We start from the raw sequence: 26397 nt of genomic DNA on the forward strand, positions 1-26397 counted from the left end.
GGTCATCCAAGATCCCTTTTCTTTCATATAAAGGACTTTTAGTTACTAGGCCATTGAACAAATTGACAATTGTTTGGCCCAACCATGCCTGGCTTTCTGTGGAGGGTACAATCCATGGGGACGTGCTTTGGGCAAGCGGCCCCAAAAGGAAGGGGACTGGGGGAAAGGAGGAGGCTGTGCCCTTTTGAAATCAACTCTGGCTGCAAGACGACAGCACAGCATCACTGCCTACAGGTAGAAGATCAATAGCCGGCAGAGAAAGGAAAGGCTTTCCTTAGCCAGTGCCCTCCAGAAGGATTGGACTATGATTCTTACCACCCACAACTTGGGCATGAAGGAAGCTGAAATCTATACTTCCCCAGGAACAGCAGGTTGAAGGAGGGTGAAACAAAACATTTATGCAGCAGCTTGAAACCTTGTTCAACTTCCAGGGGGTGAAAAACAGTTTTGTTTTAAAATTAAGCTCATTTGGCTTCATAAAGTTTTAAAGTTTCAGAGTATACCATTTTATCTCTTTTGATTTTAAATCTTTTTTTAAGAAAACAGACCATGTTCTTTAACATTAATTTAAATTTTATTGAAAGAGGAAAATCTATTTTACTGCTTGACCAGAATTAAAAAAAATGACAATTCATCACATTTACTTTGATTAAAAAAAAGGACTAAACTTTATTGACAAACTGCTGCAGACATCTTGACAAATTTTAGCTACCTATTTCGGCAAGCTTACACATGTAGTAGCATTTAATCTTCCAAGAACAAAATGGGAGGACAGTGTACAAATCTATGTACAAAATAAGCTCTCCTTGGTTTTTCAGCTGCAATGTCCCTTTTTAACATAATACGAGTGTCGAGACACATAAACATGTCACTGGAATGACTAAAAGCTTGATAATGTTGCCAATTGTAAGCTTGAACTATATTATGTACTGCAAACACTCGTGTTAGCTTTTCATTAAAGAAAAAAAAAGACACAATGCACAGCTACTTATATTTAATACTTCCTAATATCAAAACACTGGGCAGTTAGAGCAATATAAAATTACAGAGCAGCTAGATGTCCATTTTCTTAAAATCTCTTCATGCACAATTGAGCTAAGAACACCTTTTGCTTGAAAACCTCTGCTGTTAGCATCCCAGAATTTGGGGACAAATTTCAATATCCACATTGGAAGTCTTTCTACAAACCTAATTTTTTTTTTTAAACAAAAGTTAAATCTACTGAAGGAAAAAAACCCCACCATTTAATTTGTTCTAGAGGATCCTTCCTATTGATGTTTAAAGTTAAGATTAATCAAGCAATTTGCTGTTAAGGGCAAAATTTTGACATTTGACCTTGCTTTTTAACTGTCACTACACTAAAATCACTACAGTTACATTTTAATTCATTAAAAAAAAAACCCTGAATTTTGAAATGTAGCCTACTTTGGGATTCTGCAACTAGAACTTTTATGGGTTGCCTAAAAAACAAAACAAAAAAATTTAAAGATTAACAAACTTTAATTCCATAACTGTCAAGCAAGCATGTCACTTTGGAAACTAACATTTTATCTCAAAAGTTTTCTTTTTAAAGGTACAGTTTTTTTTAATATAATCTATAAACAGAGAAAGAAAAGCAGTCTACACACTTAAAAGTTGAATTCAGTTTTCTAACTCTAACTTATTTAAAATACTACATACAGAAGCAGAATGTAGGGTCAAGTGGTCAGGGAGGATGGAGGTGGGAGAAAAAAGGAGCCAGAGAAAAATCAGGGAGACAATTACTTGTCTGTTGTGGTAAAGCAAGAGGAATCCTGGGAGACACTAGAATCAGAAACAACTGTTTGTTCAAAAGGGTGATTTGCCCTGGTGAATGTTCTAATAGCGTCCATACGGGTGCTCTCGATAGGCCCCCTTCACTGGCCTAGCAGGAGGGGCCTTGAGCGAAGGCCTAGTTCCGTTCCAGTCGTCTTGACCTGTGGGAGGGGGAAAAACAACCCATCACATTTGCCCATTTAGCTAAGAGGAAAAGGGTAGCAATTCTGGGGCAAGGATGATCACATTAACCAAGAGATTATGAGATGCCACTAAATTGGGTCTTTTCAGGCTGATTCATGCATTTAGTGATGTTTAGGACTGGAAAGCTTCTTTCTCCATCTTGGCAGTCCAGGTGTGGACTTCACCTCCCAATATTCCCCAGCTACCACATTTCTGAATGCATTCGACCAGGACAACCCTAAACAGAATTAACTAGAGTCTATCTACTTTTCTATCAAGAAGCAGTTTCTTCAAGAAAAAAGTATGTCTCTCTCCACATTTGTTATGTGAAAAATTGTTCCCGGAATGGCTGAATAGTTTGTGGAAATAAGCGTCTTGGAAATGTTATAGAGCAGCAGATTAGTGAACTCTGCATATTCATACTATACTCGTACCAGAACACATAACAGTGAGGTTTCAATGCTGCTTTCAAGCTTTCCTCCAACCATTTTGTTTCTCCTTTAAGCTACTTACTTAGCACATTATATTCTCTCTTTAGGAGTTAAGGTGGCTTATGCGGTGCTTAAGAGCTGCAATTATACTCACACCTGCTTAGTGTCAGTATTATGTGTTCTCATAGGTCCACAGAAAGATGAACACAGCAGGGTGCTCACCCAAAATACTTAATAGAAGGAGGGGGGAATCAAAGGCTTAGGATGGTAAAACAGAAGATGTCTCCATTTTCTTTCGATTAGCTAAAACTCCAAAAACTACATTTTAATTTCAGTAAGGATTCTTGCAAATACCTCCAAAGTTAATTCCCCCTTGGACAAACAGCTTGTACCCCAATCAATACTACTGTTTCCCTGAAGTGCTCCACAGATCTTATTTTCTCAATATGGCTGCAGGAAACCAAGTGAAACATCTGCGCCTACCACACTAATTAATTAGCAAGGGCACCTGGGCCCAATGTCCCTTCAAGTGGATCACAAAGCCAGGCAAGCAATTCCCAAAAGCAGAGACTTTTTTGGTTGGGGGGAGGGTCTGTGTAGAATTGAAACAAAACAGAAACTATGCTGAAAAATACCCTAAAGTTTGGTATTGTCCAATCTGGGATAAATTCCAAACTGAAGTTCCTGTATGAAGTCCTGAAGCTGCTTTTTACTGCGTCTCCAAATGAAAGAGCCAGTTTCGTTTAGTGATTAAGGCATAAGGTAGAAACTGGGAGACTAAGAGTTCTAGTCCTGCCTTAGGCGTGAAAGCAGCTGGGTGACTTTGGTCATTCTCTCTCAGCCCAATCTACCCCAGAGGATTCTTCTGAGCAAAATAGGAGAAGGAAGGTGTATTAGATATGTTCAGTTGTTTTAAAATAATAGTGGGATATCAATAAAAATAATAAATAAATATATTCTTAAGGTGATCCCTAAAAACATTAATGTATCAGCTTATCATAGGATCTCTGTTTAAGCAAAACGTATGATGCTCAAATTCAGTTAATGGAATAAAGCTTGAATCCATACAATCACTGTGTTCCTATCCCGACACGCAGACGTACCATACGCCTCATAAGATTCTTGAGCTTCACCATGTCCATAATCGTAATATTCTGTTTCCCTGCAAGGACAAGAAGAGGCTCTGTTGATGTTTTCCAGATATTATACTGCTATTACTTAGAATGGCCTAATTTGAAGTTTTTGCAAAACAGTTTTCAGTAAGAAAATGAGTAGGCATTTAGTCTATATGTATATATGTATGTATGTATGTATGTATGTCACATATGAAGCCAAAGCACAACATTACTTAAATATATGATAACATCTCTGAAAGACTTCCTTGAAAGTCAATATTCTGTTCCCTGCATCTCATTAACCAAGAGATGTGTGTCAAGGTTGACTCACAAGGCACTTCTTTCCTGGCAACTTGAAAAAGAAGCTAAGGGAAAGGGAATGGGTATGAGTGGAATGTGTGGGGAGCTGTGAGGGAGAAAAAGAATTTACATGAGTCATCTTCAGCCTGAGAAAACCTTGCAACTTAAAAGTCAGATGCAGAGGACTTTCAAGGTGCAGACTGTTTTCCCAAAATAAAATGTGTAACCTAGATTGGTGGACAGTGACAATGGGAGGCCCAGGAAAGGAAAATGTGGTTTTACTATACTGTGTTTCATGCCAAAATCTTAGAACTGGCTTTACTTTTTATGTGCTTATATGGATCTGTCAGTAAAGTTATACTCTTGGCAAAAAAAATGTCCCAGAAGTTTCTTTTGCTGTACATGCTAACAGGACAGTTGACATGCAGTTTACTGACATAGTCAGTGAGAAGCAGTAAGCTATATACATGTATGCTGAAAAATTAAGAGCAAGACTAATTTGTGTAGCTTGGCAGAATGCTTACTAGAATTATACCTAACACAAACAGAAGCAGCAGTACTTATTCTATTACAGAGATCTCCAAACTTGGCAATTTTAAGATTTATGGACTTCAATTCCCAGAATTCCCCAGCCAAGTCTGAAGACCCCGGGCATATTACAAAAAGTAGATAGAAGAAAGTGAAAAGGCTGTGTGTGCTTCTGCTCACTTTGTTATATGGAAATTAGAACTGGCTTTGTTAGGAAAACATTTGAGATGAATGCAAGGAGTTATTTAGCAAAGGTATATGATAACAGAAAAAGAGACAGGGCCAAGGAAGTCCAGGTGCTGAATGTAGGTAGATTGAATACAAGAATGAGCAACCAGTATGAAATCACAATGGTGTTTCAAAACTTGTGAACTCTTTTGAATAGTCAGTATTTCTGCATAAATATGTCCTCTGTTCTCAACACAAATCCTAAAACTAGTCAGAGAACTCAGTCAAAAACATTGTACTTCTTCAGTGATTTAGTGAGGAAAACGAGCCCAGACTATGAACAGTAGAAAGGGCAAAAAGCAAATCAAGAGACTTTCTAGGAAACACCAAACAGCTGGAATTAAAGAAACGAAAAGGAGGACTTACTGTTGACCCTGGCTGTAGTAGCCTTCGTAGCCTTCATAACTTTGCTCAGCGTAAGCATCATCATAGCCCTGAAATAGACCAGAGAGAGAGAGAGAAAGAGAGAGAGAGAGAGAGAGAGAGAGAGAGAGAGAAGGGGGTCAGCAGCTAGAGTTGCACAAGGGGGTTCATTAGGGAAGGGAATGATGCCTCTAATTAAGTTTTGTCAGGCAGGAAATTTCTTGCAAGCCTTACAATCAACTAGGAAGACGATTTAGCTCATAGGAATTTTCAGAATTCCTTTTTTTTTTAAGCAAATCATCCAGAACTGACCATGAAGATAATTCAAGGTAAGGGTTAAAATTACATGGTATAGTTGTAAGTATTTCCTAACAGCTATTTCTTTCTAGCAACTATTTTTGATTTATAACGTGCTCTCAAAAATGCAATCCAAAACAATTAGGGGTCCCATGTTTCTCAGATGCTCTCAAACCATCAAGTGTGCAATGTTTAATATTTCTTACATAGTCTTCGTAGGTCTCTGGTGCAGGAGGAGGGGGGAGTGGTATTCTTTGAATGCCGGCTGCACGAGCTCTTGAGGCAGGGGCCCCTCTCACTGTAGGGAGAGGGGGGACTCCACGGGTCACAGCTGCTCCTCTTGCAATTGCGCCCCTCACTGGGGCACCCCGTACAAGGGCTCCACGGGGAGGTGGTGGCGGAGGACCCACACCACGTCCTCTGCTCAGAAAAGGCAAAAAAAAAAAGAGAGAGAGAGAGAGAGATACAGGTGGTCTGTGTAAGAAGACTAATCTCTTGCTTCTCAAGAAAACTACCTGAGATAAAAATGATTTATCTTCACAAAGCAGAGAAAGAAATGCCCAAATTGGAAACCCAGTCTAAACACACTTGAAAGTGGATCATAAGCTTCCTAACAAACAGGAAGCAGCAGGTGAAGCTAAGGAGAATCACATCAGATACCTGCACAATTAGCACAGGCCCCCCCCCATGCCCCCCAAGGATGTGTGTTGTCTCCACTTCTCTGTACACCAATGACTACATTTCAAAAGATACCTCTGTTAAACTACTGAAGTTTGCAGATGATACAACAGTGATCGGTCTCATTTGAGACAATGATGAATCTGCATATAGACGGGAGGTTGAACAACTAGCCTCGTGGTGCGACCAGAACAATCTGGAACAGAACACACCCAAAACCACAGAAATGGTGGTAGACTTTAGGAGAAACCCTCTCCTACTACTACCTTTTACAATACTAGACAACCCAGTATCAATAGTAGAGACCTTCAAATTTCTAGTTTCTACCATATCTCACAACCTAAAATGGACACCCAATATCAAAAACGTCATCAAAAAAGCACCACAAAGAATGTTCTTTCTAAGCCAACTCAGGAAGCTCAAACTGCCCAAGGAGCTGCTGATCCAGTTCTACAGAGGAATTATTGAGTATGTCATTTGCACCTCTGTAACTGTCTGGTTTGGTTCTGCAACCCAGCAAGACAGACACAGACTTCAGAGGATAATTAGAACTGCAGAAAAAACAATTACTACCAACCTGCCTTCCACTGAGGACCTGTATACTGTATGAGTCAAAAAGAGGGCTGCGAAAATATTTACAGACCCCTCACATCCTGGACATACACTGTTTCAACTCGTACCCTCAAAAGGATGCTATAGAGCACTGCACACCAAAACAACTAGACACAAGAACAGTTTTTTCCCGAACGCCATCACTCTGCTGAATAAATAATTCCCTCAACACTGTCAAACTATTCACTAAGCCTGCATTACTATTACTATTAGTCTTCTCATTGTTCCTGTCATCCATCTCCTCCCACTTATGACTGCATGACTAACTTTGTTGCTTGTATCCTTATGATTTATATTGACTGTTTCCTAGTATGTTTTGATTGATTACTTGTACCCTATGATTAGAATAGAATAGAATAGAATAGAATAGAATAGAATAGAATAGAATAGAATAGAATAGAATAGAATAGAATAGAATAGAATTTATTGGCCAAGTGTGGTTGGACACACAAGGAATTTGTCTTGGTGCATATGTTCTCAGTGTACATAAAAGAAAAGATACCTTCATCAAAGTACAACATTTAACATTTACAACACAAATGATAGTCATAGGGTATAATTTAACACCTAATGATAAGCACAAAAGTTAGTGTCATACAGTCATAAGTGGAAAGAGATTGGTGATGGGAATGATGAGAAGATTAATAGTAGTGTAGATTTAGTAAATAGTTTGACAGTGTTGAGGGAATTATTTGTTTAGCAGAGTGATGGCCTTTGGGAAAAAACTGTTCTTGTGTCTAGTTGTTCTGGTGTGCAGTGCTCTATAGCGTCGTTTTGAGGGTAGGAGTTGAAACAGATTATGTCCAGGATGTGAGGGATCTGTAAATATTTTCACAGCCCTCTTCTTGATTCGTGCAGTATACAGATCCTCAATGGAAGGCAGGTTGGTAGCAATTATTTTTTCTGCAGTTCTAATTGTACTCTGAAGTCTGTGTCTTTCTTGTTGGGTTGCAGAACCAAACCAGACAGTTATAGAGATGCAAATGACAGATTCAATAATTCCTCTGCAGAACTGGATCAGCAGCTCCTTCGGCAGTTTGAGCTTCCTGAGTTGGCGCAGAAAGAACATTCTTCGTTGTCCTTTCTTGATGATGTTTTTGATGTTAGCTGTCCATTTTAGATCTTGTGATATGACAGAACCTAGAAATTTGAAGGTTTCTACTGTTGATACTGTGTTGTCTAGTATTGTGAGAGGTGGAAGTATGGGAGGGTTTCTCCTAAAGTTTACCACCATTTCTACGGTTTTGAGTGTGTTCAGTTCCAGATTGTTTCAGTCGTACCACAAGGCTAGTCGTTTGACCTATCGCCTATATGCGGATTCGTCATTGTCTCGAATATTCGAGACCAATCACTGTTGTGTCATCTGCAAACTTTAGTAGTTTAACAGATGAATCGTTGGAGATGCAGTCATTGGTATACAGAGAGAAGTGGGGAGAGCACACAGCCTTGGGGGGCTCCTGTGCTAATTGTACAAGTATCTGATTGCTTAGTTTCACCTGCTGTTTATTATTTTTATTAAATAAGGTTAAGTATCTATCAAAGGTGGTTCAAAAATAAGTTTGATAGCACTAAGAAGAGTCTGAAACCTCTAAATGAGGTTGTAGGTATTTTATTATTTGATCAGAAAATATGGATAAGAAAGAGGGAATAGTATTACTTGCTACCAAAACACCTGACTCAGATTCTCTTACCTAAAGGGGCGGATAGGAATTTTACAGAAAAGTTTATTTTCCAAGATTCAATTCCCAAAATTCAATCTCTGAATCTATTGGGACTTTAACTGTAAAGCCAACATTTTCAAAATGTAAGGCAAATTACCAAGGGGCCCTCAAAGACATGAGGCGGATTAAAAAGTGTATAGGACAGTGAAAGTTAGGGTAATGAAAGCAGTATTTTTTAATCATGGCAACTTCCACATATGTGGACTTCAATTCCCAGAAGTGTGAATGGACACATTGGTTGTAGCATTCTGGGCTCTTGAGACCAGAATTTTACAGTTAGTGTGTCACTTCATCTGGAAATGGCCCGAGTTGGGAAACGTTGAACTAAAGGAATATTGCTATTTAAAAATGTTTAAAAGCCAGCTGTACAAAACACTTAAATCACCCGAAATAGTGAGAGATATGCCCATCTCAATTCAATTTGGAAACTAGTGTTTTCCCCAAAATACGACCTATTCAAAAAGTAAGGCCTGGCCCAATTTTTTGGGTAGAACTAATATACACATACATCCTACCCCAAAAATAAGCCCTAGTGAAGGGGTGGGCATGGCCAGCACAGGAGGCAGCTCTTTCCTTAACCGCGGCCCACAAATCAGCTGATCCAGCGAGGGTTGGGAATTCTGTCTCTCTGGGCGCCTGGATATGTTTCTGGCACACTTGCCAGCCCTAGCCCTGCCCACGGAACCAGGCAACCTTGCAGCCAAGGGCTCCTCTCTTCCCCATCTCACCTTGTGGCTATGGAGCAGGCAGCAAGCACGTTTGTGCTCTGCCAGGTCTGGAGCTCGGGTGTTGCTCAGGCTGCTGCCATGATGAGGCAGAAAGCCATGTGGCCCATTGGAATTGGCTCCCCACCCCCTCAACCCGGCTGCTGCTGCTTGGGAAAAGGACGAAAAGGCAGGCAAGATTGTGGGAAGCGCGTGCTTAAAGCCCGTGCTTACAGTACAAGCAAAGCACAGCCTGTCCCTTTCAAGCAATCAAATGTCTGTGTGTTTGTGAGAATGAAGCAAGAGAAACTTGTAGGCAACACTGTTTGAAAGAGTTTCGTCTCTGCCATCCATATCTCTCTCTCTCTCTCTCTCTCTCTCTCACACACACACACACACACACACACACACACACACACACACCTACCTGGTCTCTGCGTGGACAAACCCTGAAGTGAGTTTCCTGCCCCTCTCCTATTTCCTGCTGTCCGAAGACGTCTCCATGATCATGTGGCTGGCATGACTAAATGCCAAGGCGCACGGAACGCTGTTACCTTCCCACCAAAGATGGTCCCTATTTTTCTATTTGCATTTTTTACGTGCTTTCAAACTCCTAGGTTGGCAGAAGCTGGGACAAGTAACAGGCGCTCACCCTGTTCCGCGACACTCTGGATTCAAACCACTGAACTGCCAACCTTTCGATCGACAAGCTCAGCGTCTTAGCCACTGAGCTACCACGTCCCAAGTGGGGGAGAAGAGAGAGAAAAATGAGCCCCAGCTCACTCTATGCACCCCAAAATTTATTTATTTATTTATTTATTTATTTATTTATTTATTTATTAATTAAACTTTTATACCGCCCTTCTCCCGAAGGACTCAGGGCGGTGTACAGCCTTCATTTAAAACAATTAATATACATATTAAAATAACAATTAAAAAGCTTAGTCAATAAAAGGCCGAAATTAAAACCGTCCAATTGACCATATAAAATACCCAGTAAAATTACAATTAAAAATTAAAATTTAGAGTTTAAAAATCAGGCCAGTCCCGCTTGGATAAATAAATAAGTTTTCAGTTCCCGGCGAAAGGTCCGAAGGTCAGGCAATTGGCGTAAACCGGGGGGAAGTTCGTTCCAGAGGGTAGGTGCTCCCACAGAGAAGGACCTTCCCCTGGGGGCCGCCAGCCGACACTGCTTGGCGGACGGCACCCTGAGAAGACCCTCTGTGAGAGCGTACGGGTCGGTGGGAGGCATGTGGAAACAGCAGGCGGTCCCGTAAGTACCCGGGCCCTAAGCCATGGAGCGCTTTGAAGGTGGTAACCAAAACCTTGAAGCGCACCCGGAAGACCACAGGTAGCCAGTGCAGACTGCGCAGGAGTGGTGTTACCCGGGAGCAACGTGGTGCTCCCTCAATCACCCGCGCAGCTGCATTCTGGACTAACTGAAGTCTCCGAGTACACTTCAGGGGTAGCCCCATGTAGAGAGCATTGCAATAATCCAGTCGAGAAGTGACGAGAGCATGAGTGACCGTGCATAAGGCATCCCGGTCAAGAAAGGGGCGCAACTGGCGGACCAGGCGGACCTGGTAAAAAGCTCTCCTGGAGACGGCCGTCAAGTGATCTTCAAACGACAGCCGTCCATCCAGGAGAACGCCCAAGTTGCGCACCCTTTCCGTTGGGGACAGTGACTCACCCCCAACAGTCAGCCGCAGTTGCAGCTGACTGTACCGGGATGCCGGCATCCACAGCCACTCTGTCTTGGATGGATTGAGTCTGAGTCTGTTTCTCCCCATCCAGACCCGTACGGCCTCCAAACAACGGGACAGCACTTCGACAGCTTCGCTGGTGTGGCCTGGGGTGGAGAAGTACAGCTGGGTATCATCAGCGTACAGATGATAACTCACCCCAAAGCCACTGATGACCTCGCCCAACGGCTTCATGTAGATGTTGAACAGGAGAGGCGAGAGAATCGACCCCTGCGGCACCCCACAAGTGAGGCACCTCGTGGCCGATCTCTGCCCCCGTCAACACCGTCTGCGACCAGTCGGAGAGGTAGGAGGAGAACCACCGATAAACGGTGCCTCCCACTTCCAACCCCTCCAACCGGAGCAGCAGGATACCATGGTCGATGGTATCAAAAGCCGATGAGAGATCCAACAGGACCAGGGCAGAGGAGCAACCCCTATCCCTGGCCCTCCAGAGGTCATCCACCAACGCGACCAAAGCTGTCTCCGTGCTATACCCGGGCCGGAAGCCGGACTGGAACGGGTCTAGATAGAAAATGAAAGGCAACAGCAGCCTGCCTGCTTCCCTTCCCAGCACTCTCTGGCGCTGGAAGCCAACTGACAGGCCCACCCTCAGTCACTCATTTATCCCTCTCTCTTTTTCTCTCTCTCCCCCTCTCACCGGCCAAGATCAGCAAGCCAGATTCGGAGAGCTGGGATGAGAAGAATGCCTGGGATGAGAAAAATGTGAGAAATGGGCTCTCTCACACACCTCTCCCTCTTTTCCTCCCGGGCAGTGATGGTGTGTCCGACTCACAGAATCTGGCCTGCTGATTTTGGCCAGCAGCGGCAGCGGCTCTGACTTGATCCTGGCTGGCAACACTGAGGGCAAGAACCGGCCACCCTGATCCCACTTCAAGGCTATGCAGATAGAGCCTGCACCAGCCACTGCTCGGAGCTGTGGCGCTAGTCCCCCTCCCCCCAGTCCCAAGTTGACAGGTTGCTCAACCTGGGAATCATGGCCCAGTGCCAATCCCCACGTCGCCCACCCTGCGTGTTTACTAAGTAGGGATTTGGGGACTAGCCGGGTGGGCTGAGTGGGCAGAAAATGCCGAGCTGGAGACCGGGGCTTGGGGGTCAAGCCCAGCTGGCTTCACACAGGAAAGGAGGTACTGCGAGGGAGCCCATTTCTTGTGTTGGCCAGACGGGGTTTGCCCATGTAGAGACCAGGCGTGTGTGTGTGTGTGTGTGTGTGTGTGTGTGTGTGTGTGTGTGTGTGTGAGAGAGAGAGAGAAACGGTGGAGAGGAAACCCTTTCAAACAGCAATGCCTGCAATTCTTGTTACTCCCCTCTGCCATTACTCTTTCTCTCAGATACATTTGATTGCTTGAAAGGGACAGGCTGTGCTTTGCTTGTACCGTAAGCATGCACTTTAAGCACGCGCTTACCACAATGTTGCCTGCCTTTTCATCCTTTTCTCAAGCACCAGCAGCAGCCGCGTAGAGGCGGGGAGCCGATTCCAACGGACCCCGTGGCTTTCTGCCTCATCATAGTAGCAGAACTACCAGAGAGACAGAACTCCCAACCCTCGCTGGATCAGCTGATTTGTGGGCCGCGGTTAAGGTGCCGAACAGCCATGAGGTGATTGCACTTGCCGCCTCCTGCACTTCAAAAAAAAAAAAAAAACAAACACACCTCCCCGAAAAGAAGGCCTAGCCGTTTTTTCGGGGTTCCAAAGAAAATAAGACACGGTCCTATTTTCAGGGAAACACGGTAGGTAGGTAGCCTGACATTGGATACATTTTAGACAAAAATCATCCTTGCTCACTGCAAAATATATTAGTACAACTATGTGGGTGGGTATAATGAAAACTGATCCACAATAAAGAGACAAGAATGGCAAGAAGTCTGTTGGAAAAATAACGGCACTCTCCTATATGAACATGAAGTTCCAGAGCAAGTTAAATATACTTTATTAAACTGAGAGTCCAAATTTGCTGTTTAAAGGAAGCTGAACTTTTATATTGTTTCTCACCTTTCTAACAGGATTGCATCATACCACAGATGTACTGTAACTCTCCCAATTATACTAACAAAATACTCTTTTATTTAATGGCTTTTGTTCATTTTGTTCATTTTCTCAAACTTAATACTTGTTAATACTTAACAAGTTAATGTTAATACTTAATCATTTCAAATTAATTATCAATATGTTCATTACCTAGGAACAGGTGGGGGTGGGGGAACTGCTCCCCTTCCACGGACAGAGATCCCCCGACCACGAGTTGGCTCTGGCACCCCATTGAGATAGGACAATTCCAAAAATTGTTCCTGGCAGATATCATCCATCATATCCTATATAGAAACAAAAAGAATTAATTTCTGTTCTATACAGAGTATTTTAATTTGAAAGACCATTTTTGTGCAGTCAGCAACAGATTCCGTTTACAAAACAGGAGAATGTCATGTTTTTGCAAACATTCTTTGTCTCTTCAGAATTTCTAATGTTTGCTATCCATTCGATGCTTTTACAACTTGTATTACTTCAAACTCATTATTTCTACTTACTGGAGACAACGGAAAGGTTTTACACAAAGAACAAATGTCCACCAGTAAAGTTATGTTGCTTCTTTCACTTCTGTCTCTGCTGTATACTTTTAACTCTTCCATCTAGGGGTGTATTAACTGCTTCAAGCAATCTGCTGTCAGCTGAGTCACTATGGTGAGATGGGAAGTCATATAATTCACATTTATTGTGTTTAATACACAAACACAAGACAGCCAGTCTCAAATGATTCTTCATTCCAGTGTCCAATTGTCTCAACTCTATGAAGTTTTTCATAGTTGAAAACAGAATTGATAATTTTAGTTTTTATAGTTTCCTTAATTTGCCAATATAATTTTTATTAAAAGTACTAAAGCAATAATAAAAACCAAATTAGAATAGAGAAAACAAAAGAGAAAAATAACACACAAGTGAAATAATAAAAATATATTAAAAAGATATAAAGATATAAAAAGTGGCTTTCAATATTCTTTACAGCAGTTGTAAGTACAATTGTTTGCTTATATTAAATTTATATGCCACCTATCTCACAACTGAGTGGCTCTGGTTGCTTACAGTATCTTGAAAACAATATAGGCTATTGTAAATGGGACTGGAAGTTGGCAAACGGGCCATTTTTGGCCTCTGGAGGGCCTGCGGGGGGGGGGAGGCAGCAAAAAATGAGCCTTCCGGTTCCACTGGAAGTTGGCAAATGGGCCATTTCTGGCCTCCAGAGGGCCTTGGGGAGTGGGGTGGGGAAGGCCGTTTTCACCCCCCCCCCTAAACTCCTGGAAAGGCTCTGGAGCCAGGTGAGAGAGAAAAACGGGCCTACTGGGCCATCGCATGCCAGGAGCGTGCGAAGCGTGTGGTGGTGGGGTTGTGTGTGCATACATGGGAGCAGGGCGCATAGAATTATGGGTGTGGGCATGCAATGGCAAAAAGGTTAGCCACCACTGGCCTATGTAGTTACAGTCACCCTGTCTGGCTTGTATTACCAGTATCTTCTTATTTTGTAAAATCCACCTTAAAAATAAACAATCAGCATCCTCAAAAAGATCTGGTCTCTTGGTGCAGCCTTTATGGACAGATCCTCATTTTCTTAAGTAGTTATGCATATAATTTACAATCTAAGATAGATATTTTGAATTGCAGAAAGAACAAAGCTTCTTGCAATTAAGAGGGGGGGAAATGCTAACTTAAAGGATTTTAATTTAAAAGCAAAATGCTTAACAAGATGGTGATTCAAGAAAGTTTTAAACAGATAAAGGAGATAATAGTTTTAGAAAATAGAAATGTATTTTTGTAACAGAATTGCCTTTGAAAATAGTAAAATTAATTAGTTTTTGTCTTTTAAAAAATACCAATTCCAGTTCATTAAAAGATCTTCATAATTTTTTTTTTAAAATATTTATTTATTTAATATAATGTATAAGCTGTCCCAACAACAGACTGAGTACCCTATAGTAATCAATATAAAGCAAAATGTAAAAACTTAATTTGGAGGCAATATTCTATCAAGTCTTAGCATCCAACAAAACGCCATCTTCCTGACACCTTGGAAGAAAGAACTGTGCACCTTGGCAGGTAGAAGGGGCGCTGGTTCTTACCTGACACGCACCTTCTCGTTCAGTGGAGACAGCAGCCAGGAATGGGTTGTGCTCTGTTCAGAGGGAGGATTGAGCCTGTGCAAAGTTGTTAAATCCCGTCCTTGTTGCCAGGGTCCCCCAGTTTATGGCGAAGACGAAGATAAACAGACTCAATGTGTCGGAACAAGGTAAGAAATAGAAAGGAGACAAGAGAAAGACCAGACATCCAAGGGAGGGGCTGGCTGCTGTCTCCACTCAGCAAGAAGGTACGTGTCAGGTAAGAACCAACGCTCCTTCTCCGTATTGGTGGAGACAGCAGCCAGGAATGGGACATAACAAAGCTTGCATTCCCAACTACAGGTGGGCCTTACTCTGGTCTTGGGACTCCCCCCTAGTATGAACACTTTGCAACACCCTGCAACCAAATGCTGCCTCAGCAGAGGCAAACTGATCTATCTTGTAATGCTTTGATAAAGGGTGAAGGAGAAGTCCAGGTGGCTGCTCTGCATATTTCAAGCAAGGACGCCTGACTGGCCCATGCTGCTAATGTAGCTGCACTGAGGGTTGAATACACTGTTACACGAGCAGGCCGCTGCAGAGAACACAGTTCGTAAGCCTTGGCAATGGTCTGACCAAGCCACTGGCCAATAGCGGATGGAGTTACTCGAGAACTCAATGAGATTGGTGTAAAAGAAACAAATAAGAACTCTGTGCGGCGGAGTTAGTCCTTAGTCCTCTTTAGGTAAATACGAAGAGCCCGGCGGACATACAGGGAATGCCATCGCCTCGCCAATGGATGGGCTGGTTGAAGACAAAAGTTGGGAAGAACCAATTCCTGAATCTGATGAAATGGAGTGTTGACTTTGGGGATGAAAGATGGATTGAGTCAAAGAACCACATGGTCGTCATGGAAAATATAAAGGTCACTACGGAAGGAGAGGGTGGCAATCTCCGAAATTCTCCTGGTAGAAGTGATTGCCACTAAGAATGCGACCTTGCAGGACAACAAGCATAGACTGGTCGTCTGTAATGGCTCATATGGAGGTCCGGTAAGGTGTTCAGGACGATAGAGAGATCCCAGGTGAGATACCTATGCACGACAGGAGGGCATAAGTTAGTAGCCCCTTTCAGGAACCTTCTAATTGTGGGATGCTGTGATGAAGTAGAAAATGATCCATAAGTTAGGACAGAATGCTCACCTGCTACGCTTTTTATGCCCGATTTCCAGCCTTGTATGCAGAGAGCGTGGACGCGATCTGGAGTCCATGGCCTTGGGGTCTACTTTACGCCTTCGGGATCAGCTGCGGCTGATCCCGAAGGTGGTGCAGAAGATCTTGCACGAGAAGGCAAACATCATTCTTGTTGCACCGCATTGGCCTTGACAGGCTTGGTTTGCAGACCCTGTCCATAGCACCGCCCTGGAGACTTCCCCAGGGGTCGGTGATTCACCTGGATCCTCAGTGGCTCCAACTGACCCCCTGGCGCTTGAGCGGCATGCTCTGAGTGGAGCTCACTTTTCTTCCAGAGTTATCCGAACTATCCAGGCTATGCGAAGGCTGGCCATGGAATGTATTTATTCAGCCTCTTGGCAGTCCTTCTGTTCGTGGTGTGACCGGACCTCAATTTCTCCTCTACAGGCATCAATTGCCCAAATCTTGGACTTCCTTCAGGATGGTCTCAACCAAGGCCTCTTGCCCAACACCATTAGGTGGCAGGTGGCGGTGTTATCTTCTGCGGGATAGCAAATAAATCCCCTTCCGGAAGGCCGAACCAGTCCAATATCCATTGGACGATGGATGGGTGCAGGTGCCACTCTGCATCATCAATGGTTTGACGGCTTAACCAGTCAGTTTGTACACTGGCTACCCCAGATGTGTTCTGCCTTCAGCGAGCACAGGTGGTGTTCTGTCCAAAGACCCAGTCTCCTGGCTTCCAACATCAAACTGGATGACCTGGTGCCTCCCTGGAGATTTATGTGCGCCTTCGTGGTCATATTGTTGGTGAGAACCAACAAGTGGTGGTTTGTGACCAGGCGTTGGAAATGCCAAAGGGCAAGAAAGACGGCTTGCAGCTCCAGCCAGTTGATGCTCGATCAACAGCCTGAGCGACCTGTGACTGGAGGTGTGCCCCCCAACCGATAAGACTGGCATCTGTTGTCAGTACTCGCCGAGTCGGCTCGTGGAACAGTCAGCCTTTGGAAATTGCCGGAGACCGCCACCAGATGAGGGATCATCCGATTCCGGGCGGAACTGGGACCTTCGATGGGGAAGCGCCCTTTCCCGCCTTCTGAAAGGGAAATAAAACCACTGAAGATCTCGTGAATGGAGCCGTGCTAGAGAATCAATAATCGCCCCAAGATGATTAATGCAAGTAGTAGGGTCTAAATTACCCTTTTCCAAGTTTGGCAAAAAACCGTGTTCCCGGAGACAGGAAATAGTTACCTGGAGATCATTGAGAGATCGATGCCTCGATGAGGACTGGATCAAAATGTCATCCAGGTAACACTGAACACAGACAAGGATGGCATGAAGGTGAGCCGCCGGAGCGGCAAGTACCTTAGTAAAGGTACAGGGAGCAGAAGAAAGGCCAAAGGGTAACGCCCGGTATTGATAGTGCATAGCAGCGTAACAAAATCTGAGGAATCTACGATGGGATAAATAAATAGGAATGTGTAAATAAGTCTCTGTCTTATAGAGGTAAGGAAGTCACCCTTCCTGACGCCAACTAAAACAGACTGTAAGGATTGCATCTTAAAACAATGATATACAATGTATCTGTTCAGTCTTTTAAGGTCCAAAACAGGTCTCCCCACCCCCAAGGACTTAGGCACCAAAATTAGAAAAGAATAAAACCCACGTCCTGCCTGATCTACAGGGACGTGTTGGACCGCTCTGATGTCCAAAAGATGTTGAATTGCCAAGTCCATAAGTATCCGCCGATTACTGTCCTTTGAAACAGGACAGCGGATAAAAAAATCCGAGGGGAGGAAACGAATTCTAGGGATAGACCAGTTCTTACCATATCCTGGACCCAAATGTCGGAAGTAAGATGATCCCATCGGTTGGCAAAGAGTTAATCTGCCCCCGATAGAAATATCCAACCTAAAATTAACACTGGCACCGGAACGAACGACTCCCTCCCCCTCAAAAGGGCCGGCATCCTGAGAAAGATTTACCTCAAGCTGGCCTGTCAGGCTGACCTTGCTGTCTAGCTCCAAAGATGGACATACCCCAGGAATGAACTGCGCCCCAATCAGACAATCTAAACTGTGGTCTGCGGTAGGGAGAAGAATAGTGGAATTCCGACTTGCGTTGAGCACTTGGCAGAATCTTCCTCTTTAGTCTGCACAAGCAGTGGGTCTAAGGACGGTCCAAATAAATTACCTCCAGCAAAGGGAGTCAAGGCTCCACTTGTGGTGTGTATCTACTGGCCAATGTCAGAGCCAAAGCATCCTACGCATTGCCACTGCCACCCCCATGGACTTGGAGGCGAAATGCACCAAGTTCAATGTCGCATCTGCAGAAAATTGTACTGCTGCTATTATTTTGTTTAGATCTTGTTGCAGTCGGGTGTCCTCAGGGGGCAGCTTGTCACAAAGTTGTTGAAGTCAAACCAGTAGCCCAGTTGAAGAAGGCGGCCATGGAAGCTGATCAAATCGCCCACACAGCCGCTTGACGAACCCGCTGTAAAGATTGATCAGAGCACCTCTCCTATGGACATAGGTCTTCTTCCGGCTCGCCAGGAATGGTGGAATTGGGCAACAAGGTAGCGACTGTTGTGACCCAGGCCCAAGTAGGTAGTAGGAAACTCAGCCAGTGTAAAACAACAAACTTAATTCGAACGGCTGAGAATTACTTCATTCAGCGTAGTTCAACTAAATTAAAGCAAATTCCTCCCAACACAAATTCCTCAGTCCTATCGCAAACCTTGGTCCAATTAGGCAAACTGCCAAAGGCCTTTCTTGGCACATGTTCAGAAGTCACGGATATAAAAATAAATGCAAGAGGACAAAGCTACCAACGTTGTTTTCCGGCAAAGCCCAAACACCATTGCTGGTCTGTTTTATTTATTTTATTTATTTATTGTTTGAATTTATATACCGCCCTATCTCCCAAAGGACTCAGGGCGGTTCACAGGCATATAAAAACATCAATATACAAATTAAAACAATCATTAAAAAACTTATTCTACTGCCCAATTAATTAAAAATAAAAATATAGATATTAAAATCAATTTAAAAAACCCCTCTAAATTTAAAATCTAAAAAACTAAGCCAGTCCTGCACAGATGAATAAATGTGTCTTGAGCTCGCGACGGAAGGTTCGAAGGTCCGGAAGTTGACGGAGTCCTGGGGGGAGTTCGTTCCAGAGGGCGGGAGCCCCCACAGAGAAGGCCCTTCCCCTGGGCGCCGCCAGACGACACTGCCTAGCTGACGGCACCCTGAGGAGTCCCTCTCTGTGAGAGCGCACGGGTCGGTGAGAGGTATCTGGTCGCAGTAGGCGGTCCCGTAGATAACCCGGCCCTATGCCATGGAGCGCTTTAAAGGTGGTCACCAAAACCTTGAAGCGCACCCGAAAGCCACAGGTAGCCAGTGCAGACTGCGCAGGATAGGTGTTATACGGGAGCCACGAGGGGCTCCATCTATCACCCGCGCAGCCGCGTTCTGGACTAACTGTAGCCTCCGGATGCCCTTCAAGGGGAGCCCCATGTAGAGAGCGTTGCAGTAATCCAGGCGAGACGTCACGAGGGCGTGAGTGACCGTGCATAGGGCCTCCCGGTCCAGAAAGGGGCGCAACTGGCGTACCAGGCGAACCTGGTAGAACGCTCTCCTGGAGACGGCTGTCAAATGATCTTCTAGAGACAGCCGTTCATCCAGGAGGACGCCTAAGTTGCGCACCCTCTCCATCGGGGCCAATGACTCGCCACCGATGGTCAGCCGCGGATTTAAGCCTTATGGGAGGGGCCAATCATTTCTTGGCCCTACTCCCGAGTCGTTCTCTTTGCTTGAGCTGCTCTTGCCTTCTGGCAGCTCTTCTCATGCGTGCATTAGGAACAGGCTCCTCCTGTTTCGCTGCCTACTATCAGTCTCTGGAGGCTCTGGAGTCTGCACCTCACTCCCCGATGGCCCTGGCCCCACCTCAGCCTCATCACTGTCTAACTCTGTTGCCAGCTCCACAGAATGCTGGCGGACTACAACAGCGACCGGGGAATCAACCATAGGAACCTGGAGAATTGATGCCAATTCCGGAGCCACACTGAAATAACGATGGTCCAATGAAGAAGGAAGAGGAGCAGACCCCGAAACCACCCACCGCTTTTGCACTATGTTGTTGAACATGGGAGGAGCAGGCACCACACCTTTAGCCCTATTAGGCTCCAAGAACAATGGGTCAGAAGGACCTTTAGAAGTAGAAGGCACCTCCCCCTCCGGGGAAACCTGCAATCTGGCAGCATTAGATGCCTTAAACAACAATGATTTGAAGACAGCCAGAGGAAACAGGCCAGTAAACGCCAGCTGCTCGGGAACCAGACCTTCATCATCAGAAAGGTCATGCTCCTGATGATGAACCTCCTCTTCATATAGCGACATCCGCCTGCCCGTAGAGGGGCCCAGAGACCCCAGATCTCGAGTAGAATGGAAGTCCTCCATGCTTGGATCGTAATGTGACTCAGAAGCCACTGACACATCCGGAGATAAATGTCCGGCCTGATTTAGAAAGGTGGTTGCCAGACTTTGCTGGATAACTCTGGTCAGGATATTCTGGAAGCTGTCAGGTAAAGACGCACCATGCTCCATCATGGCTGACCGATCAGGAGTCTGGGAGGCCGGTTGGGTAGGAGCCACAGGAGGCAAACGAGGACCCCACAAATCGGCAGTTGGAATAGACACGGGACAATCCTGTAAAGACACCTGATCTGAAGTACCCCCAGGAGATCCTGGCTGAGGGGCTGTTGTGGCTACTTCCCTGGGCAGTGGTTGGAGCCTTGGTTCACTGGCCTTACAACAAATCGTCTGTAAGGCCCGATCCCTGTAATGTTCATCTCTCAGAGCTGCCTAACTATGCCCTTTGTCAGATTTTTTGTGCGGGCAAGGAACAGAAGTCCCCTTCTCATGCACCAGCTTATCTGACGGCCCAGCTAAGGACTTAGCCACAACAACATCAGAGTGAGCATCTGCCAGCTTAGACTTAGATTTGGCCTTGGGCATCGTGGCTCCCAAGAAGGCATTGCTAAATCTGCAATAGTAGAAACTGGCGCAGCAAACTCAGAGTAAACAAGACTCAATAGGGGTTCAGTAAAATGCCAGATATTATCATATACTGCCCAGTTGCCAAATGGCTGCCACAGTTGTCCTGAAAGGACAGGGCACAAGCAGAGTGCAAAGCTCTTGAATCAGGCAGGTAAATCTGCTATGAAATAGTCAGCCAATGAAGTGCAAGACTCCTGAACATCTGCTTCTAGGCTAGAAAGTTTCAGCCACAGTAACTGAGTTACACTATCCCATGCAGCTGGGAAAACACTGAATAATCACCAGCAGTAAAAGAGCAACAATGGTTCCAACTCAGGGCACAACTCAATAATTCCTATTAAGAGCCAAATGCCATCTCTCTATTCGGTGGTTAAAATAACATTAGCAGCCGCCCCAATTGCCTCCAGGGAGTGCGAAACTCCTGTAACTGGATTGAGGCCTCAGGCGCTCGAAGAGACCACGTAGAGCGCAAGGCTCCTTCACACAATGGCCTCCAAAATGGCTGCCTGCCATTCGCATGGAGTCCCCTGAGTCAGCAGCAGTGTAAAATGGAGCACAAAGCTCCTGTAGCAGCGCTGAAAGATTTCAGAGCACGAAGCTCCTGCCTTCAACTGACACCAAAGCCCTTGAAGCTTTCAACAATGAAGTTGGAATTGGGAAAATTATAAATGAACACTGTTTTACTGTGATTTAACCAGATTCAGATGCCCACCAGAACTTTCCTTTGGTCATCAACTTGTTATCAACAGCATACTGATTATCCCTCATTTTGAATTGGCAGATGACTCATCTCATATAGATGCTGAGCATCTGACTCACTAGATAGGAGTAGCTAAGGGCTCTTTTTTCATCTCTCTACCTAACAGGACTTATCTCACAAGTGGTCCAGAAGGATGCAACAACATGGGGGAGGGGGAGTATCAAGCATTATCCATAAGAATGAGTAATGCAGTTTCAGTCGCCATATCTAGCTCTGAACCCTGACAGCAAGGGAACCAGACAATCTACTTCCTCCAGGATCCTTTGCTGGTGAGTCTTCAACACTTCCAAAGTAAGACTGTACTTTGTAATGAGGAACTCAATCTTTAGAAGACAGCAACACAGAAATGTTTCACCATTCCTTTTTCCTCTAATTTGTTTTCCTTCTCTGTCAAGCTACAGCTCTGCTATTTCCTGGTCTCCCATTCAAAGATTCTGAATTACTGTATTTCATTAAGATGTTTACCACTGATATGTTGATTCTGGAATTCAACTTTTTTTCCCAAACCATTTCAAATACTTATGTCTTTGGATGTCCAGAGGCCATTTTTCTAGAAAATGTCTGAAGGAACAACAGCTGGACTGACTCCAATTAATTCCCAAGATTAAACAGACATATAAAACTAAGATAGCAAATACAGGCAGTCCTCACTTACTGACTACCCCATTAGCGATGGTTCAAAGTTATGATGCTGTTAAAAACAGCTTTGTGACCAATCCTCACATTTATGACATTTAGGTTGCAGTATCCTGTGGTTGTCACAATTAGCTTCTGACAAGCAAAATTAATGGAGAACACAGAAGTAAAATTGCAAGTCATAGTCAGGTGATGTTTTGCTTAAATGATTGTGGTGACTCAATGACAGAATAGGAAATGGTGTCATAAGCCCATTGTGGTCATATATACATGTATGTCTTTATTTGGAGGAGGGGTAACTGTTACATACTGGAACGAGGAACTTCTTGACTTCTTCCATAGCATGGGCCATAAGAGCATAAGCCTCACAAGGAGGGCCGAAGACCTCAATGAAAACATGCAGATCCATATTTAAGTGAGCATACTTTGGATCGCCTCCTTTGCGCAATTCTTCCTCCTGAAAACAAAAAATAAATTACAATTAGGATTTTAAAATAAATTATTCTTAATCACACACTAGTTCTTAACATCTGGTTCCAACTCAGGGCACAACTCAATAATTCCTATTAAGAGCCAAATGCCATCTCTATTCGGTGGTTAAAATAACATTAGCAGCCGCCCCAATTGCCTCCAGGAGTGCGAAACTCCTGTAACTGGATTGAGGCCTCAGGCGTCAAGAGACCACGTAGAGCGCAAGGCTCCTTCACACAATGGCCTCCAAAATGGCTGCCTGCCATTCGCATGGAGTCCCCTGAGTCAGCAGCAGTGTAAAATGGAGCACAAAGCTCCTGTAGCAGCGCTGAAAGATTTCAGAGCACGAAGCTCCTGCCTTCAACTGACACCAAAGCCCTTGAAGCTTTCAACAATGAAGTTGGAATTGGGAAAATTATAAATGAACACTGTTTTACTGTGATTTAACCAGATTCAGATGCCCACCAGAACTTTCCTTTGGTCATCAACTTGTTATCAACAGCATACTGATTATCCCTCATTTTGAATTGGCAGATGACTCATCTCATATAGATGCTGAGCATCTGACTCACTAGATAGGAGTAGCTAAGGGCTCTTTTTTCATCTCTCTACCTAACAGGACTTATCTCACAAGTGGTCCAGAAGGATGCAACAACATGGGGGAGGGGGAGTATCAAGCATTATCCATAAGAATGAGTAATGCAGTTTCAGTCGCCATATCTAGCTCTGAACCCTGACAGCAAGGGAACCAGACAATCTACTTCCTCCAGGATCCTTTGCTGGTGAGTCTTCAACACTTCCAAAGTAAGACTGTACTTTGTAATGAGGAACTCAATCTTTAGAAGACAGCAACACAGAAATGTTTCACCATTCCTTTTTCCTCTAATTTGTTTTCCTTCTCTGTCAAGCTACAGCTCTGCTATTTCCTGGTCTCCCATTCAAAGATTCTGAATTACTGTATTTCATTAAGATGTTTACCACTGATATGTTGATTCTGGAATTCAACTTTTTTTCCCAAACCATTTCAAATACTTATGTCTTTGGATGTCCAGAGGCCATTTTTCTAGAAAATGTCTGAAGGAACAACAGCTGGACTGACTCCAATTAATTCCCAAGATTAAACAGACATATAAAACTAAGATAGCAAATACAGGCAGTTCTCACTTACTGACTACCCCATTAGCGATGGTTCAAAGTTATGATGCTGTTAAAAACAGCTTTGTGACCAATCCTCACATTTATGACATTTAGGTTGCAGTATCCTGTGGTTGTCACAATTAGCTTCTGACAAGCAAAATTAATGGAGAACACAGAAGTAAAATTGCAAGTCATAGTCAGGTGATGTTTTGCTTAAATGATTGTGGTGACTCAATGACAGAATAGGAAATGGTGTCATAAGCCCATTGTGGTCATATATACATGTATGTCTTTATTTGGAGGGGGGGTAACTGTTACATACTGGAACGAGGAACTTCTTGACTTCTTCCATAGCATGGGCCATAAGAGCATAAGCCTCACAAGGAGGGCCGAAGACCTCAATGAAAACATGCAGATCCATATTTAAGTGAGCATACTTTGGATCGCCTCCTTTGCGCAATTCTTCCTCCTGAAAACAAAAAATAAATTACAATTAGGATTTTAAAATAAATTATTCTTAATCACACACTAGTTCTTAACATCTGATTACAACTACAGATCATCTATAGTACTGCAAAATATTGGGGCTGCCTGAGGGTTTTTTAAATTTGGAGTCAATCATCTTAAAATTATAAGCCATTTTCTCAATTTCTGAGGAGACAAAAATTCAGAAACTATTTATCCAAACAAGCATTTTATAATCTGCTAATCCATTTGTAGACCCTGCATCATGCAATGTGCAGACAGAAAAATCTTTTAATGAGATATGAATTCAGGAAAGCCATTGAGGAATGAGCATCAGTTCAGAGCTTAGTCACATTGTAAAGTCTGGGTGCTGAGAGTAGAACTCTCTCAAGAAGATTCATTTAACTTCAGAAAATATCTTTAATCTTCAGATACAGTGTCAATTTGCAGGTAACAAAAAGTGACAGATAGTAAATGCTGCGGTAGACGCTCAAAGTACAAATTTTGTCCAGAGAGTCCTACCTTTGCCTTGTCTCTCATTGATCCCTTTCCTAGGACAGAAATCTTTGCTCCAGTTTCCTCCTGTAATCGCTTGATGGTGTTGCCTTGGGGGCCCAGTATCTTCCCAACAAAATTGAACTGAAAGAAAAAATAACTTTCCTCAAGTGACCTGACAGTGGGCAGCACAACTTGTATTATTTAAGTAGCAACTGTGCTGACTTCAATATTCCAACCAAAAAGGAAAACAAACATTCTGAATTTTGGTATAGACCGGAAAGCAACAAGGTAATTCTGCAGAGTAACTTCATTATTAAAGAGCCTTGGTGGCACAATGGTTAGAATGCAGTACTGCAGGCTACTTCTGCTGACTGCCAGCTGCCAACAGTTCGGCAGTTTGATTTCACTGGCTCAAGGTTGACTCAGCCTTCCATCTTTCCGAGGTGGGTAAAATGAGGACCCAGATTGTTGGGGGCAATAGGCTGACTCTGTAAACCGCTTAGAGAGCTGTAAAGCACTGTGAAGCGGTATACAAGTCTAAGTGCTATTACTATTACATCATACAAGAATTCTGCTTCAATTCTGAGCACATCATTCAGCAATAGCAATAGCACTTATATACTGCTTCACAGTGCTTTATAGCCCTCTCTAAGTGGTTTACAGACTCAGAATAGTGCCCCCAACAATCTGGATCCTCATTTTACCAACCTCGGAAGGATGGAAGGCCGAGTCAACCTTGAGCCAGTGAGAATCGAACTGCTGAAATGTTGGCAGCCGGCAGCCAGCAGAAGTAGCCTGCAGTACTGCATTCTAACCACTGTGCTACTGCAGCTCTTTACTTATTAAATTACCTTCCAAATTACTATCTGCCGCATTATTTATTTTCCCTAACAAACCTATATTAAGATGTAAAATAGAACCAAACTCAGGTTCAGGTCACAATTAGGAGATCAGTAACGGTAGCATTTGTTTGTGAGTTACATATTGAAAAGCTACATGCGTCGTATCTTCCATACTATCCTCATCATTTTTTCTTGGTTACCCATATTTTCTTCCATCACTATTATTTTGGTGTCCATTTGTTTTGTGGTTTTTGGGGTTTTTTTTGCCTTTCTAACCTATGCATAGTTTGGATTGCCATTCTCCCTTCTTTTCATCCTTTCAGACACTTGCAATTACTGGATACTACCAGTCATGTATTCAGGTCACTGTAGGAATGGATGCTGAATTTCTGAGGCTTCACTTTTCCTTTACAATTGTGGCAATTATAGATTGGCGGTCCAACATATCTGAGAAATATCTGGTTCCTGAGAGTTTTATGCTAATAAAATAGTTTTGTAATCCGAAAGTGAGCCTAAAGTGAAGGTAATCCTT

At 43.7% G+C, this 26397-nt stretch overlaps 1 protein-coding gene across 1 annotated transcript in view; it reads right to left on the reverse strand.

The window, feature by feature from the left end:
* Positions 1–639: 639 nt before the first annotated feature.
* KHDRBS1 (KH RNA binding domain containing, signal transduction associated 1) overlaps positions 640–26397 on the reverse strand; it is a 41960-nt gene continuing 16202 nt past the window's right edge. The window contains exons 3-9 of the mRNA XM_058195332.1: positions 25048–25164; positions 24383–24529; positions 12897–13030; positions 5446–5659; positions 4946–5013; positions 3512–3570; positions 640–1955 (exon numbers count right to left, since the gene is read on the reverse strand). Of these exons, the coding sequence (XP_058051315.1) occupies positions 1858–1955; positions 3512–3570; positions 4946–5013; positions 5446–5659; positions 12897–13030; positions 24383–24529; positions 25048–25164 (837 nt within the window). The 3' untranslated portion in view covers positions 640–1857. The remainder of the gene's footprint in view (positions 1956–3511; positions 3571–4945; positions 5014–5445; positions 5660–12896; positions 13031–24382; positions 24530–25047; positions 25165–26397) is intronic.

The sequence above is a fragment of the Ahaetulla prasina genome, chromosome 10, assembly GCF_028640845.1.
Source record: "Ahaetulla prasina isolate Xishuangbanna chromosome 10, ASM2864084v1, whole genome shotgun sequence".
Lineage (NCBI taxonomy): Eukaryota > Metazoa > Chordata > Lepidosauria > Squamata > Colubridae > Ahaetulla > Ahaetulla prasina.